Source organism: Columba livia, chromosome 1, assembly GCF_036013475.1.
Source record: "Columba livia isolate bColLiv1 breed racing homer chromosome 1, bColLiv1.pat.W.v2, whole genome shotgun sequence".
NCBI lineage: Eukaryota > Metazoa > Chordata > Aves > Columbiformes > Columbidae > Columba > Columba livia.
Window position 1 is genome coordinate 29,057,805 of NC_088602.1, and position 16,444 is coordinate 29,074,248.

The 16,444-nt window shown below is 38.9% G+C and overlaps 1 protein-coding gene across 1 annotated transcript in view; it reads left to right on the plus strand.

The window, feature by feature from the left end:
• The first annotated feature begins 959 nt into the window (after positions 1–959).
• COG6 (component of oligomeric golgi complex 6) overlaps positions 960–16,444 on the plus strand; it is a 54,549-nt gene continuing 39,064 nt past the window's right edge. The window contains exons 1-4 of the mRNA XM_065052442.1: positions 960–1,157; positions 1,762–1,905; positions 2,270–2,341; positions 5,613–5,671. Coding sequence (XP_064908514.1) covers positions 1,035–1,157; positions 1,762–1,905; positions 2,270–2,341; positions 5,613–5,671 — 398 coding nt within the window. The 5' untranslated portion in view covers positions 960–1,034. The remainder of the gene's footprint in view (positions 1,158–1,761; positions 1,906–2,269; positions 2,342–5,612; positions 5,672–16,444) is intronic.

The following is a 16,444-nucleotide window of genomic DNA, read 5'->3' on the forward strand; positions in this document are numbered from 1 at the left end:
CACCTCAGCACTTGACACAGGATGTGTCAGGGCCACAGCATGAGAGCGGAGCACACAGCCGGGCACCTGAGGATGTCTAACCCCATCCCTCCAAAGTGACACCGCCGCAGGCCCCTGTCCAGGCCAGCCAGGCTGTCCAGAGGAGCGAAGGTCACCGCGCCTGCAGTGGGGACACGGGTTCCACCATGGTCCAGCCCACAGACTGCATCTCCATGGCCCAGTGGCAGAGGCAGCTCTGCTGCTCCGGGAGACCTCGGAGGTAAAACCTCCATGTCAGTCAATCTGCAGCCAGAACAAGAGACCCTCTGCATCTCGACACAGTTTTACAGATACTTACTTACATCGGTAAGTGAAGAAGACTGCCTATGTCTTCTGTCTCTGACCTAAAGAAAGGGAAACAAAACCCATGTTTCTTTGCCTCAGTCACACTATGCTGACAGGAAAGGACAATCTATATGGCAGCAGGACTCCTGATGGTGCAACTAACACCAGGCTCAGACTGACAGGTTCTGGAGGGTCGGCTGCTATTGGATGCCACTAAGATGCCACTACATGTGGCCTTCTGCCCAGTGCCACCTCCAGAGGCCACTGCTCTCAGCAGAGATGGCACTGCTGGTGTGCACAGCCAGGGACCGTGTAAGGCCTTAACTCACACACCACCAGCTCCCACTGGAATTACCTGAAAATACCGGTGTGCTGGAACCTACTAATGCAAAAAAATGAGTGGATACATCTTTGCCATTTAGTTTATACAATGAAGAATCCATTTATTTTTCCTTTTTCGTTATGCTCAGAACCAAAGCATTTATTTCGCGAATTAAACACAGCTATCTGGCTTGAGGAAGTGAACCGTGTTTCTCACCATCAACCCCAAATCTTTCTTTTCAAATATTCCCCTGAGTGCCACCTCCAGCAGTAACCAACCAGGTCTGCACCCCGGGCCAGGCCGGAACCAAAGCCTCGGGATCACGTTTCCGCCGGGGCCGGTCCGCCAACGCCGCTCCGGGAGCGGGAGGCCGGGCAGGGCCGCAGTCATGGCCGATACCGCCGCGCCGCCGGCCGCTGCCCCGGCTCCGGGGCTCCCGGCTGCCCCCGGCAGCAACCCGCTGTCCCGCAAGCTCAACAAGATCCTGGAGACTCGCCTGGACAACGACAAGGTGGGGCGGGCGGCGGCCGAGGCGGGAGGCGGTGGCGGGCCGGGGCTCGGTGCCGGGGCCTGCCTGGCGGGGAGCTGCCTGCGGCGGCGGGGCCGGATGAGCCGTCAGGGGCTGCGAGCCCCGATAGGCTCCGGGGCCGGGCAGCGAGCCCAGGCGCAGCCTCAGTTCCGCTGCGGAGCCGCAAGCTGACGTTTGCGGCGTTTATTAGGAATAAAATTCGGGTTTGCCTCTGCGGGGACATGCCACGCACCTGTGCTATCCCTTCACATCGCAGGGAGGTTTGTATTGCTCAGCTCGGAGGGCGCTTCTCAAACTTTTTCCGATTTAAATGTTTTATAGCTGTGAATGTGTCATGCTTTAGCCAAATGTAATCCTACTGATTAAAGCTATTCTAAAATAGTACACAAAGTTGTGTGTTATGTGAAAAGAAGAAAGACTCAGTAATTATTTATTTGCCAGCTGATTTGGAGGGTATTTAGGTAGTTTTTTCTCTAAAGCCGTCTACTAGTTTGTTTTGTAAGACTGTGAACTTGGGATGGTTACAGACTCTGTGACCTGCTTCTTTGCAACTGTGTGGAAAGTCAAGGTCTTTTTTATTTTCTAGGAAATGCTGGAAGCACTCAAGGCTCTCTCGACCTTTTTTGTCGAAAACAGTTTGCGCACCCGAAGAAATTTGCGTGGAGACATAGAACGGCGAAGCTTAGCCATAAATGAAGAATTTGTCCACATATTCAAGCAAGTTAAAGAGGTAATATTTTTACAGCGCGACTAGCTATCTTGCAAGTGTACTGCTATGTAATTTGAAGTTTAAATGAAGAAAAAAGGATTAAGAGAGATTTTGACTTTCGAGGACAAATGTACTTTTACAGTGAAGTTGTTTCGTTGTTTGTTTCATTTGGTGAAAATCCTGCGCAGAGAGAGGTGATGTTTCAAACAAAAAAATCCCAGGTGAATGTTGACCTTTAGAGGTGCATTCTCTCCATTGATAAACAGGTAGCCTGGAGCAACTGTGTTCCTTCTAACTTGAGCATCTCATTTTGGTGGGATGAAGCTGGGCCTAGGCATAGTGTTTCTGATTTAAAATGCAATTACTGTTATTTGAACTTATTTAGGAGCTTGAGAGTATAAATGAAGATGTGCAAGCGATGAGCAGCTGCTGTGAAGATATGTCCAGTCGTTTGAAGGTAATATATAAATACATGTGCTTTGTATATTTTTCCTTTTGGGGTGCAACTACTTTCTTTGAAGAGGATAAATAAATATTTTGGAGGATTAACAGCAGCACCAAGATGTTTCCATAGTATGTGTATTATTTTACTTTAAGGTATTAATATATTTATTTATTTAGAAAATGCATTGAGCAACTAATTTTAATTTCTTCCAATTTGCAGTTCAGAATGTAGTAATATACTTACTTTGAGAATAGCAATGTGATTTCTGTTTGTGTGTGAGTGGAGAGAAAATATTTTATTGGATTAGATGTGTGTGAAATTAAAGGGTTAATTGCATTTATATAAAAAAAATGTTATGTTTTATAATGTGTTATGACATCTGGCTTGGTTTTAGTGGAGGAGTTCAGTATTCAGTACAGTGATGAGTTTAAAAGGTTTATGGATGCTGAAGTGTAGATGTTTTGTCAGGCTAAATCTGTTCTGAATATAGCATATAAGTTATAGTATGTGAATGAGAATCTCTCCCTAAAAAAGTCCATTGAAAACAGTTGCTTTTTACCTTCCTAAGGGTTGTGTGGGGACGTTAGATGTTCCCCTACTTAGATGAAGAGGTTTCATTGTCATTGTATGTAATTCCCATCAGAATGCTTGTAGTTTGATGAACTTGTTCCAAAAAGTGTGAGAGTACAGTGCAACCATCTGCAGTACTTAATTTTCAGTTTTGGAAGGCAATGGAATGTACCTCAGAGGTCTCAGATCTCTTTGAACACTGATAATGTGGATGTATTCCCTAGTCAGTTCAGGAACTGTTTGATTAAACTCTTAGATGTGGAAATGAGTCAAGTGTCCATGCAGATTTTTTGCTTTTCCTGTCTTGAGATCATGAAGTGTAACTATCATCTGTCTTTTTTTTTTTTTGGTTCAGAGTAGAGCCACCCTACAGTGATTTCTTTTCCTATTAAAATCAGGAGGTGGTTTTGTTCTGACTACCACAGGAGGTTTCCTCTAGAGTACTGTAGGACTCATAACTTGTATCAATTCAACTCATGTTTTCTTTGTCTGTATGAATGTAAAGTAAGTTAATAAGCCCATGAACAAGCACTCAGTTTTCAAATACTGTGGTATTTTATCTGTAAAAGGACACGAAAATGTGCAAGTATGTGCTCAAGCTGAATACAAAGACAAAAATGAACTAAGTAGAGCAAACAGATATCAAGAGGAGAATCTGTAGCATATAAGGCGGAAAAGTGTGCTAAGAGAACAGTACATTAAGAGAGTGGAACAAACACAAGATATGAAAGGGACTATATATCTATATATTGATAAGCCAAGAAGCATTTTTACTTTTTTTTTTTTTTTTGTAAGTTTAATATATTGTCCAATCCAAATAATCAGATCCTGTCAGATCTGATTTCAGGACAGTGACTTGATAAATGAAATGACTGGAATGGAAGGCAAGTGCTGGAAAGGAATAAAGTGAGCTTGAAGGATAATGAAAGTTTTAATTAGTATATTGAGGTGGAGAGGAAGAGAAAAATGTTTCTATTTTTGATCTGCAGGAAACATCAGTTGATAAACTTTGTGATTTTTCTGACATGTCTGATTCTTTTCTGCCAGTTACCATGTTTTGCTTAGATGTGAACTCTTACATGACATACGTACAATAATAACAGTATCTGACATGTATTTATATGCATGTAAATAAAAACTGGCTTCCTGATGTATCTACCTAGATCCAGAAAAACTGCTTTTCCTTCCTTTCTGCTGTCCTGCTGTCAGTATTCTTCTTGGAAATTAATACCTCTGTCCAGAAAGTACTGGAAAGGAAGAAAATTTCTTCTTCTGTCTTTTTGGTTTATTAAAATCTGCAATTCTGAAGAAAGGGAGGGGAAAAAATTAGTAGATTTCCATACTGAATTCTTCAGGTCTAGTCTTTTGTTGTAATAGTCTTTTTTTGTCAGACTGAAACATTGAAAATCAATATTATAAAAAGAAGCTTAAAATGCAAATACATAACAAAATCTAAATAGTATTATTTATATAAGATACAAAAAGTTTTTTACATTTTTTACATTATTTACAATATTTTACATTATTTTGGAATTACAAGATGTTCAGTAAATTCTGTAGAGTTTTTATTAAATTTGCATGCTACTCTATAATAGTTACCTTTATAAAATTCAGCAATTGGCACCTCAGTGGTGCCAGCTGTCAATATTTGTGGAACAGCTCTGGCTCTCGCTGTTGACTGTAGTACTTGAGCAGTTTCAGTCCTTCTTTCACCTCTGGACTTGTTCCTGTCCCTTGGCTGCTTTTCCATTGTGACCAGTGTAGTGTGGCAGGTGGGAAGGCTGACATGAGTCAGTGTGTGCATGTACTTGCATTAAACCTCTCACAGGTTTCAAGACTGGCATCTTCAGTTTGGCAAACACCACAATTAAGACCTATTAGAATCTTGGTATTATTCACGCAGAATATCTTTATAGCTGGTTCCACCTCTTCACTTGCAATATTATTCCATACTGAATGCATTTTGATTTTGGGATTTTTTGTTCTTGCTAAATCTTCTTTTTCTGCCTAAGTGATCACTGGTGGTGTCCAGTGGGAAATGGGAAACCAGCAGTTACGGATGTCTTATATCTTCTTGCTGAGTGAAGGTTTCAGAACTCTCTAATTTCAGTTGCAGCAATCCCTTTAGTCACGCAGCTGGTCTCTGTGGCAGAGTTGTTTCTGCATGGGTTCCCTTGTGTTGTCATCACTGAACATTTAGGGCTGTGATGAACTTCTTAAGTGCGTTGAGCTTGGTCCTTAACAACCCTCTGAGCTGCTTGGACTGTAGAGCTGAACTTGCCAAGGCCAGCTCAGCTGTATTTGTGTTGTCTGAAACGGCTCAATGAACACTTGTACTGGGCAGTTCAGCATCCAAAGGAACTTGTTTCATTTATCATTTTATACCAGTAAACAGTTTATAGTTGGTGGAGAAACAAAATTATCAGAACTATTTCTAATATTTGTAATAATGCTTTTGTATTAAATATAAATTGTGTGTGAATATAAACGCATATAAAAGTGAAAATATATGTCGATAAGGATATTTTTCATGCCTGAAAACAACGAGGGTTAGTGAATCCTTATTTCAAGAAGGTCTTTTGTTACAAAGAGTTCACTCTTTAAACTGCTTGTAGTCAGACAGCTTCAAAAGTATTACATATTTTAAAGACTGTGTAATACATTTGATGTGTTTGTGTTTTTCATGTGCCTAACAATTCTCCTTGTATTCTAGGCAGCAAAGGAACAAACTCAGGACTTGATAGTAAAAACCACAAAACTCCAGGCAGAAAAGTATGTATACCACCTTGTTTATTTCTTGAAGACATGACAGCACTGATGGAATTTTCTTTTAGATCTGATTCTGCTACTCTTAGTTTTGAGTAATGACTTTTAGGTTTTTTAATACTACTTTGTTTTTAACACTATCTGTGTTTGTAGCTTAATTGGAATAAAAATCCTGAACTCTTAGTTTATTACTAGAGGATACAAAAAGGATACAAACTTTGAGGTTTTTTATTACTGCTTTGTTTTTAACAGTATCCATGTTTGTAGCTTAATTGGAATAAAAGTCCTGAACTCTTAGTTTGTTACTAGAGGATACAAAAAGGTAAGAACATGTGTTAGCGCTTGGTGTCATAAAAATTGAGCCTTTAGGGAAGAAAGTCAGTTACAGTTGTACAGCTGAGTATGGATGTGCTTTACCAAATGTCAGTTGATAATGTAAGTTACATTGTTTTGTAACAGATACGGAATGCTCAGGGTCTCATTAGTTTCACAAGCTACTTGTTAATGCTTCATATTCAGTGGAAATTGCTGTCTTGTTCAGGGGCTATATGTAGGAACAGAAAGTTGGCCTATAACTACTCTGCCATATTTAAAGCTGTGAAATACATCAGTGCTGTTTAATAAGCCTAACACAGACCACTTTTTCCCTTGGTTCTCCAGCCTCTTGTGGAAGAAAAGATTTGTATTTTGCTCTTTTCAGTATTTTTATTCATGGAAAGAGGATAATAGCCTATGACAGATTCAAGTAATCTTTATCATTTTTATGTCTAGGGCATCTGGTTTTACAGCTTTAGCCTTTGTCAATGTAGAAGAATGAATCTCCTTGCTTTATGAGCATTCTTCTGAAAATTATATACAGTTCACTGGAGATTAGAAATAATGATTTCCACTGATAAGTTTCTAGTAGAAATTATGACTTTGGATAGCTCTGGGTGCTCTTTCAAAATCAGTAGGTTCATGTTGTAGACTTAAGTAGGAAGTGGATTACATCCTATGAGAGCCTGAAGGTTAGAGTGTAATCTGTACATATTTTAAAAGTTGAATGTAGAATAACTTCATAAAATACAATATGGGTTGATATAAAATGAAGGATTTGGCAAAGTCACAGTTTGCATAAGTGAGAAGAAGTCAAGTCTTACTAAAATTTGTTACTTCAAATATGAGTACATGCAGCAGTAAGACAGAGAAGTGGTCATCTGTTTTGTATTCGTGAGAAAAGGAAAGCTGATTTGATTCCTTGTTCTGAAGCAGAATGAAACATACCAAAACCAATCCCAAATGTTGTCGTGTCTAATTGGCCTTAAATTCCATTGAAGGAGATAATGCAGATTGCACATCAGTACTTCTACAATATAGTTTTTACTCGCACAATAGTTTATTTTTGCTAATTTCTTTAAGAGATGGAACATCCCCCTGGTGTAAGGAGGAAAATGGGTTTAGGAAGTAACCTGTACTTACAAGGGTCTGTGTGACCTCAGAGTGCACACCTAGGCAAAAGTTTTCTTTTGAAAGGGTATTTTGTAAGTATATGTGAAGTACCTGCTGACAGAAGTCACACAGTATTTGTGATCTTACAATATGGTGCTTTGAAGATATGATTGTCTCTGTTGGCTCTTTTTACCCACTCCTGAGGTCAGTTCAGATCTTCCTATAACTTCCAGATGCAAATCCATCAGGATCTGACCTAGTCATGTCTAAACATCCCTGACTAGAATCCAAAATCTCAGGATGGGTACAGACTCTCATCCAAGTTAATCCACACTGAAGACTTTTTAGCAGGATGAGTTGCAGCAGGATGAGGGGTGATGGTTTTAAACTAAAAGAAGAGAGATTCAGACCAGATATGAGAAAGACATTTTTTTACAATGAGGGTGGTGAAACACTGGCCCAGGTTGCCCAGAGTGGTGGTAGATGCTCCATCCCTGGAGACATTCAAGGCCAGGCTGGATGGGGCTCTGGACAACCTGATGTAGTTGAAGAAGCCCCTGCTCATTGCAGAGAGGTTGGACTAGATGATTTTTGAAGGCACCTTCACACCCAAACTATTCTCCAAAGTTTCCTCCATCTCCCCCAGAAGGCTGATTCAGGGGAGCTGGTGGAGAGCTAGACCAGTAATGAGAGGTTTTGCTACTCTTTGAGCTTATGCAAAGCTGTGTGACAGCAGTGTCAGCATGCCCACTGCCCTCCAAGTGTCACAGGAAAGCCCTGGGAAAGTTGCATTTGGAAAACATCATCTGCCCAGGCATCCAGAGCATGGGGCTATGTCCTGCTCGCCAGCACATGCTCCCCAGGTGGGATCCTGTCCTGGTGCTGAAGGAAACGCAGACCCTTCTCATTGCTCTGAAATAGGTTAGTGGTTGGACTCAATGATCTTGATAGTCTTTTCCAACAAAAATGATTCTATGATTCTATACTTATGAAAGAATCATAGTGCCATTATGAAAAGTTTAAGCTAAGGATTTTTAGGTTTTTTCTTTGTGGGATGTTGGAGTCACCTTTTGACTCATTAAATGACTGTTTCTTCTGATACATCATTTTGGTTTATATCAGGTACATGAAGAGGCCTCTGCTACTGAATGTTAGGGGTTTCTTGAAAAGCTAAAATCTTGCCAGCATTCAGACAAAACACAGGTCTTAAATTGCTGATTTTTTAAAATGTAACAGGTGGCATTTCTTATCCAGGAAGGGAGTGAATGGTGAAACTGGGAGGACATGGCTTATCTGTCTTATGACGGTTGTCCTAAAACACTGATTGAAATGAAGAGATAAAAGCTGGATTCATTCAAAGAGAAGGCAATTGAAACAATGACCGTGAAGCAAGACCAGTCAGTCTAGAGCAAGGCAGTAATTGCTGAATGTAATCAATTTTTTAGAGTTTTTCCTATAAAAAGGTGTCTCTTTTCTTATTATGAAAGACAGAAGCCATCTTCAGTTTTCATCAGTCCCAGATTTCTATTTCTACTCTCTGTGGTCCTACCAGCTGTTTATTTTATGACAGGCTTTTCACAAGAAAACATGAGTTAGGTAGGAGTTTCTTGAAGTGTAGGAAAATAGGAATAACACAATATAGTAGAATTTTCTGTGTAATTTGACATCAAAATATTAAGAAAAAAAATGTTTTACGTACCACGGTGTTTATGAGTTAAGTTCTTAAATCAGTGCGGAGCAGTAGTACATTTTTAAACGTTACTCTGAAAAATAAAATTGGTTACATACTTCCTTTTCACATTAATTACAGTATTCTTTTTTCACAAGAATAGTTTTTGAACATTTTGTAATAGCAGAGATAGTACCTTCTGTCCTCTTGCTGTACAGTTGTTTACACTGTCCTTAAGGGAAGTAATTTTGACTCTGCCCATCTCACTGAGTGCTACATTAAGTCCTGTTCTCATGGTTTTTTAGCCACTTAAAAAAATAGCTTCAGAAATTATTTTGATTTGCAGTAAATGATTTACCGTACTAGGTATTGGTCCAAAAAGACTCTTCTATTATTCTTAGCGTTTATATGACTTTCTTTAGCTGACCGTTTTCTTGCAGGAGGAAAATGTTACAATTTTATTCAGTGTTCTAAAACTGAAGAGGCACAGTAAACTTTCGGATGCATTTCATGCATTTATGATAATTAGGGATTTACATTTAAAAATACCTAATTTTTGTATTTAACTAAAATTTTAGGGGAAATGGGCTGCTGGCTTCGCTTGGATAGCATGATACAGATAGAAAGTTACTTAGGCAAATATCTGAGTTAGTATTTCACAGCTTTTTATTTACTTCCCTTCATTTTCTAAGAATACATGTTAGCTTTGGCTTTGATGAAAGCTGTATAATTGTCTTTCTATAACAGTCTTAAGGCTGTTTTCAGTAAATGACAGGTGGAACCTTTGGCTTGGGTAAACCCTCCTCATGCTTGGTCAGTTCTTGTGGAAAGTGAATTTTGTCGAAAGACATCATAATTAGTATCAAGCTTAAAGCAAACTGCAATTAAAAGAACAGAATGGCTACTGACTTCTCTGGTTTTGAAATGAACAAAGTCTTTTAAATTGGATTTTTAATTTTATTCCTCTAGCTATACAAGCACGAGGAAGATTTAAATACTAAGTGAACTATTTTCTTCGATTGCAGCATTTTTTGACCTTGCAAATGTAAATATCTCTTCAGAAAATTTTCCCAGTGTGGCATTTGAACTTGTGTAGTGGGTTTTTTTAAATAAAGAACTGCGGTGAAGAATAAAGTTTCCTGAAGATGCAGAGTGGCCATGGGAACTTGAGTGTGAGGATGAACATTTTGAGTAAGAATGCTCGTTCGTGCTTTAGTCTTTGCGTGTATTCTTCTCTTCTGTGGTACTTGCAAAGGGGTGGTTGTCTCAGTGGTTCTGTCTGGGTATTCGGTGTATTATACTGAATCATTTTTGCATTGTATTATCACCTAAATAATTAGATTGAAGATGATTTTCAGTTTCCCAGATTTCTTACCTGAGCTTCTTGTTGGTCATCCTAGCCTCTCAAGTTTGTGTTTTGAAGGTATAGTGGTGCATCTGCAGTATCCTGTAGGTAATCCTGATGAGCTAGTTGGGACTTCCTATGTTGGTAAAAAGTGCAGTTTAAGACAGTTAAATAGTTGGGGTAGAAAATAAGATGTTAATCTCAGCTTTAACTTAAAGTTTATGCATTCTTCTGTTGTTGCTTTGCAACATTGTTTTTCTTGTTAGTTAATTTGTAAGCTTTAGACCCAGTTTGGAAGAAATGCTGAATAAGGTGTGTTACTTAGATAACAATTTGAAACAGCAACCTGCCATTAATATATTTGCATTTTTATATTTACGAATATGTCAGAGCTGGTGCATTTCTTCGGTCAGTTAGGTTGCTTGGTCTGAATTTATTTTCTCTGTGACAACTAGTTAAAATAACTACTGCACATTAGAAGCAGAACAGTTTTCCTTCATGTTAAGTTACAGAATCTGCTTAACATAGGAACTAGGGTTTTCTTTTTCCCCTTTTCTCAAAATTGAGGCTTATCACAACTCAATGGAACCATGTAGTGTGAAGCAGTCCAAACCATTCAACCAGTCTCTCTACACTATTGAAGATAAATAAATTAACCTTATATTATAAAGTCATGAATAGAATGTTTGTTTTAATGTATTTCATGACAAACTTCAGTAATGAAAAAAACCTGAGATAGTTAATTTAAATTATTTATGTGAATTGTTAAAAATCCACTTCTACTTCAGTGTCTTTACTATATTTCTATACATTTACTTGAGCACAGTAATATTGTTTTCAGGTTGCGTTAGGCTTTTTATGTATAGTAATGAGGAAATTATTTTGTTTTCAAACAACATCTGTGGTGTTTTAAAAGATGTGGTTTTGTTTATTGCCATTGCTAATAGGCTGACAGAAAAACGATCTTGCTCTTTGAAGTGAGATTTTAATAAAAGCTTCCTGTGACTTGCTGGTTCTCTTGTTGTACCAAGGTTTAGTTCTTTATTTTGTGTGAAGCCAAAAAAGTACTTGCAGTGTTAAACTACTTTGCCTTACCTTGGGAACAAGCGTCCTGGAGTTCAGTACAGTTCCCAAACCAGATAAGTAACGTTTGAGTTCCTGAATCCTGTACGCAGAACGCCAGAAGCCTGGCTTCTTAGGAGTTTTACCAGACACTTAATTGTAAAGTATTGTGCAAGATTGTTTTTGAGGTTAGCCACAAATGACAGTCGCGGATCTAACAACCGAAGAAAGACCAGAAGGTAATAGTTTCAATACTAATTCTTGTAAAATTAAATAAGAGCAATTATGTGAGTGCATGTATATGCGCAGGGAGATCACAGAAAATAAGCCTACAGAACTAGAAAACTGGTGAGTCAGAAGTAGTTTTCTGAAAGTCAAGACCTGAAATCTGTGTGAAAGAATGGGGATGGAAATGACTTGGACTGATATTTTTTGAGTCAGGCTAAAGTTTCAGAGCTTTAATTGAAATTACGCACTTGAACACCTTTACATATGATCCTCTTTTGATAGTTTCTATTAATTGTGTTCTTAAACAAAGCAAAATGTGTGGTTTGATCTCAGAGTCTTTATCAGTTATGTTGATTCTGGAAAATTACTTCCTGTAGCACTAGGATTGTTTCACTTTTTAAAAATACAGTTAAATATGATTGCTAAACATATTTTGTAATACAACAGTGGGTACTTCAATTTATTTTAATTACTTTCAGACTTGCTCTTTATTTAAATTTAGCAAACACAGTTCTTGGAGTTCAGTGAGTGACCTGACTGTCACCTCTGTGCTCTGTGCAATCTTTCATAGTGCACATCTGCTGCTTCAGTAGTGCTACCGTGCAGATCTCTCATGCTTGTCTCTTGGTGGTGCTTTTTTCATTTTCTTTTTTAAGAAATATCTTTTTCTTCATAGTCAATTTGGAAATTATGCAGGAAGTTCAGCAGTATTTGTAGCAGCTTAGAGAGTTTTGCTTTCATCAGCGTATGCTGAGAAAAGTGGTGATCTGGTGTTTTGCACTGATGAGATGTATTTCATGTCTTGACCTTTTGAAAGACCTTTTGAAACTAGTAATTACGTTTATTCCCATGAATATGCTTCATGAGAAAGAGCAGTGATTGCCTAAACTGAATTATGATTCAGCGTGAGGGAGAGTGAAGGCTTGAAATGCTGAGGCTGATTTTCTTTCCTAATTTGTACCAAACTACAGCATAGGTAACAGGGCATAACACGTGAATCAAAACAGCTAAAATGGATCTGGAGAAAAAAAACAACCTAATTTGTCATATTCTAGCCATGATCAGTAGAGAAAGTGCAAAGCCTCATTTCCTGACAGATTTTCTACCTGGTCACCATGTGCTGTGCGGAGGCATGAAGTACTCTTGTTCAATAAGGGAGACATGGTCTTAGAGGTTGAGAAATGTTCATGACAAGTGCAGAATCAGTTACGCCATGCCATTCCTGACTGATGTTTGTCTAATCTGCTCTTACAAGAAAAGCCCAGGAACTGAGAGCCCATGGCATTCCCTGGAAATTGGTTTTGGTTCTTTATTGTTTTCCTGCTATCTGATTTAGGTGTCCTTTTGCTGTTGCTTAAGCTCATTTGTTGTGATATTTTTGCAGGTGGATGTAGAGAACAGTAGGTTATTTTTGTGCCTTTGGCGACTTTTTTGAATTGGATAGCAAATTTGAAGCTAGACTAAGCAGACCCCTTTCAAATGTCCTTATATCAGATTGTATAAAAGCTATGCTGAAGATAGCAGTCTGTTTGGTACGACAGTATGAAATAGCTCACCCCTGCGAGATGGAAAATAATCTATTTAGTGGAAATATGCTCCTTTTTAAGTTAATATTTGATGCTTAAGAATGGCTTCCTAACACTCATATGTAGATGTTTTGTTATACAGTCTTTTATATTTACCTTCCTCAAAAACCATCCCAGAAAAATAATTTTTCCAGCTGCTGCTGAAAAGCGTTTATACATATCTGTTAAAGATGGTTATTGCATTATGAGTTAGAAATACTCCCATCTTTTTGAGGCTTTAAAAATGTCTTGAATCCTCAGTACCACCAATGAAAAATAATTTTGGAATGTGCTTTTGTGGTTCGTCCTATGTAAGGGAAGCTAGCAGATTTTTATGCTGTGCTTGTTGGCAAGATAAAATTAAACTGTTTCTCTTCCACCTCATTTTTTGAGCTGTCTAGGTGATAATCCTTACAAACAGTGCACAGTTGTATTTAGTACAAGGGAAAAGTGCATGAAGTGCATAGTTTTCCCAGCCTTTTGAGTTCTCTTGCAAAAGAATTCTGTCTCCCTGGTAACGACTAAAACTGGGGAAATTGCCCTTTGTTGGAGTCCGGTCCCCTGCCCAGGCTCCCTCGTCTACCAGCGCTTGGCACTTTCCCCTTTGCATTGGCGCCGTGTTCCCATGATCTGTTAGTTTTGTTCCTTTATGCAGTGATAACTTTGGTAAAAGAAAAAAAAAAAAAAGCTTTGGAATAACAGCACAATGTGGCCTTTCCTCTGCTGTATTGCACTTGCTTGGAACACAATTGAGAAATTATTGTGTTTACAGAAAGGCCACTGGGTCTTGCAATGTCCCTGGTGTCTGTACAGGTACTAATCTGTGGGTTATATACAAGATGACGTTACTCCACCTTTTGTTGTTACCTGCGTTGTGTTTTGCATAGCACTTAGCGAAATAACTATAGCAAACTGGAGTGATATTTTAATCCATTTCTCTGCTTTTTTAAGATGGATTCAGTTCTATTTAAATATGTTACCTTATGTCTGAGGAAAAAAAATGTTGAATACCTGTGTGAATGTGTTCCTCTTGTTAATACTGCATACTGCCAGGTAGAAGTCAAGGGTATCTAGCACTTACATGTTTTTCCCTAATCCATCATCTAGGTAGGATGTCTTTCTCATGCGGATTGATAACCAAAGCAACTGTCACAAACAGCATAAGCGGAGGTGGCCAAACTGGCTTGTTGAAATCCTGTGACCTTTGTAAGGAGCCCAAAAGAAATAGCTCTATCAGAATTCAGATGCAAGCTTTTAGGTTTAACGTAATTTTTCTCACCACTTTGGAATCACTAGCTTGAGAAAGGTATTAATAGATGCAACATTGCTGCCACCTTGTGGCTGTTAGTGTTCACATTGTGTAACTTTTAACTTGCCAGTATACTAGAGTTTAATATATTGACTCTTATTTTTTATAAGTTTATTATTGGGAGTGTGCAGAGTGGGTCAGTGAGCTGTGGCAGGTGTGAGCCAAAGACACAGCCAGGGATGGGAATGGCTGTAAAGCACGATGTTTGCACCTTGTTCTCTGTAGCGGCAAAAAAGCGGTGGAGGGAGAACTGTGCAGAGTGAGGACTTCCAGGTGGAGGGAGGTTGACGAATGAGATCTTCTGCCATTGCTCGCTTTTACAGCCCCAGTAGTGAAGGGCGCACAGAATTTGAGTGCAGACTAACGAGTGTGCTCTTTGTACAGTTTGTGACTCTGCAGCTTGTTCCTTGAAAGTCTGCAACCCTAATTCCAACAATCCTGCAAAGCAAACTGAAAAAAACCTGTTATGGCCCGTATATTGCACGTCTTAAAATCAGACTTCCACCTGCCCCTGGTTTGGTGAAAGTATACATTCAAATACTTGAAAACCCAGAAATAATAGTAAATGGAGTTTTTATAAGAGCACTTAAGTTTATGCACTCAGGAGATACACAGGTTCAAACAACAGAAAAGTTTCTCAGCATTCCATCTACTCTTATCTTGGTGGGAGTTGAGGCCAAACAATGTCTTGCATTTGCTTCTCTAGTCTCTTTGCTACCTTCTTTCTTCTCCCTAAAGGGAGGAATAATCCAGTTTAAGTCTTTTCAGCTTTGTTATTTTATATTAAGTTGAGATTTCTATCACAAGAGGAGAGACTCAGAGCAACTATTAAATAAAGTTAATTCACTAAATTACACTGTCATTTCAACTAAATCCAATGATGGTGACATTGATGGATTAAACTTCTCAGCACAATGGTGTGGAACAGGAATGAGCTGTTGAAAGCACCATCATTTTGTGAAATTTTAAGTGTCTTGCCTGATCTTTCGTTTGAGTAGCTATGGCATGTACCTCTGGGTTTATGAGGAGTTTGAAAGAGGAGAGCATTATTATTATCATTATTATTATTAACTGACTATTTAAATGACCTCTTTTTATACCCCAGAAGTGTTCTGAAGTGTGGTTTTCATGAGTGATTACATAGCAGCAGTGGACAAAGTAGTCATTACCCCCTTGCCTCTGGCAGCTCGCTGTGCTGGCACAGCCCCTGGCACAGAGAGTGTGCCTGTACAGAACTTAGTACCCCACAGTCCCTTAGTACAGGACTATGGTAAACTGAATTAGAGAATACTTACACCCTCTGACCCCAACAATAAATAAAATAAATTTATTTTTATTTTTTTTCCTGCCAGATATGTTCCCTGGGCTCATTCACCGGATGACAATATAAAGAACAGCTCTGGCACAGTGAACAGGGCAGTAGAGGGAAAGGGTGAGCGGGGATGGCAGAGGCAGCCTCAGCAGCATGGCTCAGGCATCACTGCAATGATGGGAGTGTATTACTACACAGCAGACCTGATCTGTCTTCCAGCTGTGTTGTGGGAATGATGTAGTTATTATTAGAAAACCTCTCACAAGCCTAATATTTAATTTAAAATTACTATTTTGATAGTATCCTGCTGTCTGTTAATTCTTGTGTGTTTTGTAGACAGCTTCTCTTGTTATTTTTTCCTCTGTCTCCAGCTGAAGTTATACCATGGCTGCTTCTCTCCTGATTTTATTGCCTAATCTTCCAGCTGAAAATTTACTGAATGTGTTTGAAATTGTATTCTTGCATTCTCCTTTGACTGTTTGAGGTCTGACATGCATTCTGTGTCAGAAAAACATACCAGTGGTGTTGGAAAACAGTGTCAGCTCTGTTTAGGTTTGAAAATACTCGTCTGTCCTCACCCCGATACACGAGATTTAGATAAAATCATTCAAAGATAAGATGGACCAGAAACAACTCCAGTCCTTCAGACCTATCACCTCATGTCTCCCCTCTTTGTCTCTGAGTCTTTTGGTACTTTCCATTCTCTCCTAAACCTCTTCCTCCCCGTGTCCCATTCCTCGTGCTAGAAAACATAAGTCCACCTACCTCCTGGCCAAACCATCATGATGCTTCTCAATCTCTTTCTCCTGTTCCAAATACCTTTCTCACCTTTTCTTCCTGTACCTGCATTTTCTCATTTCC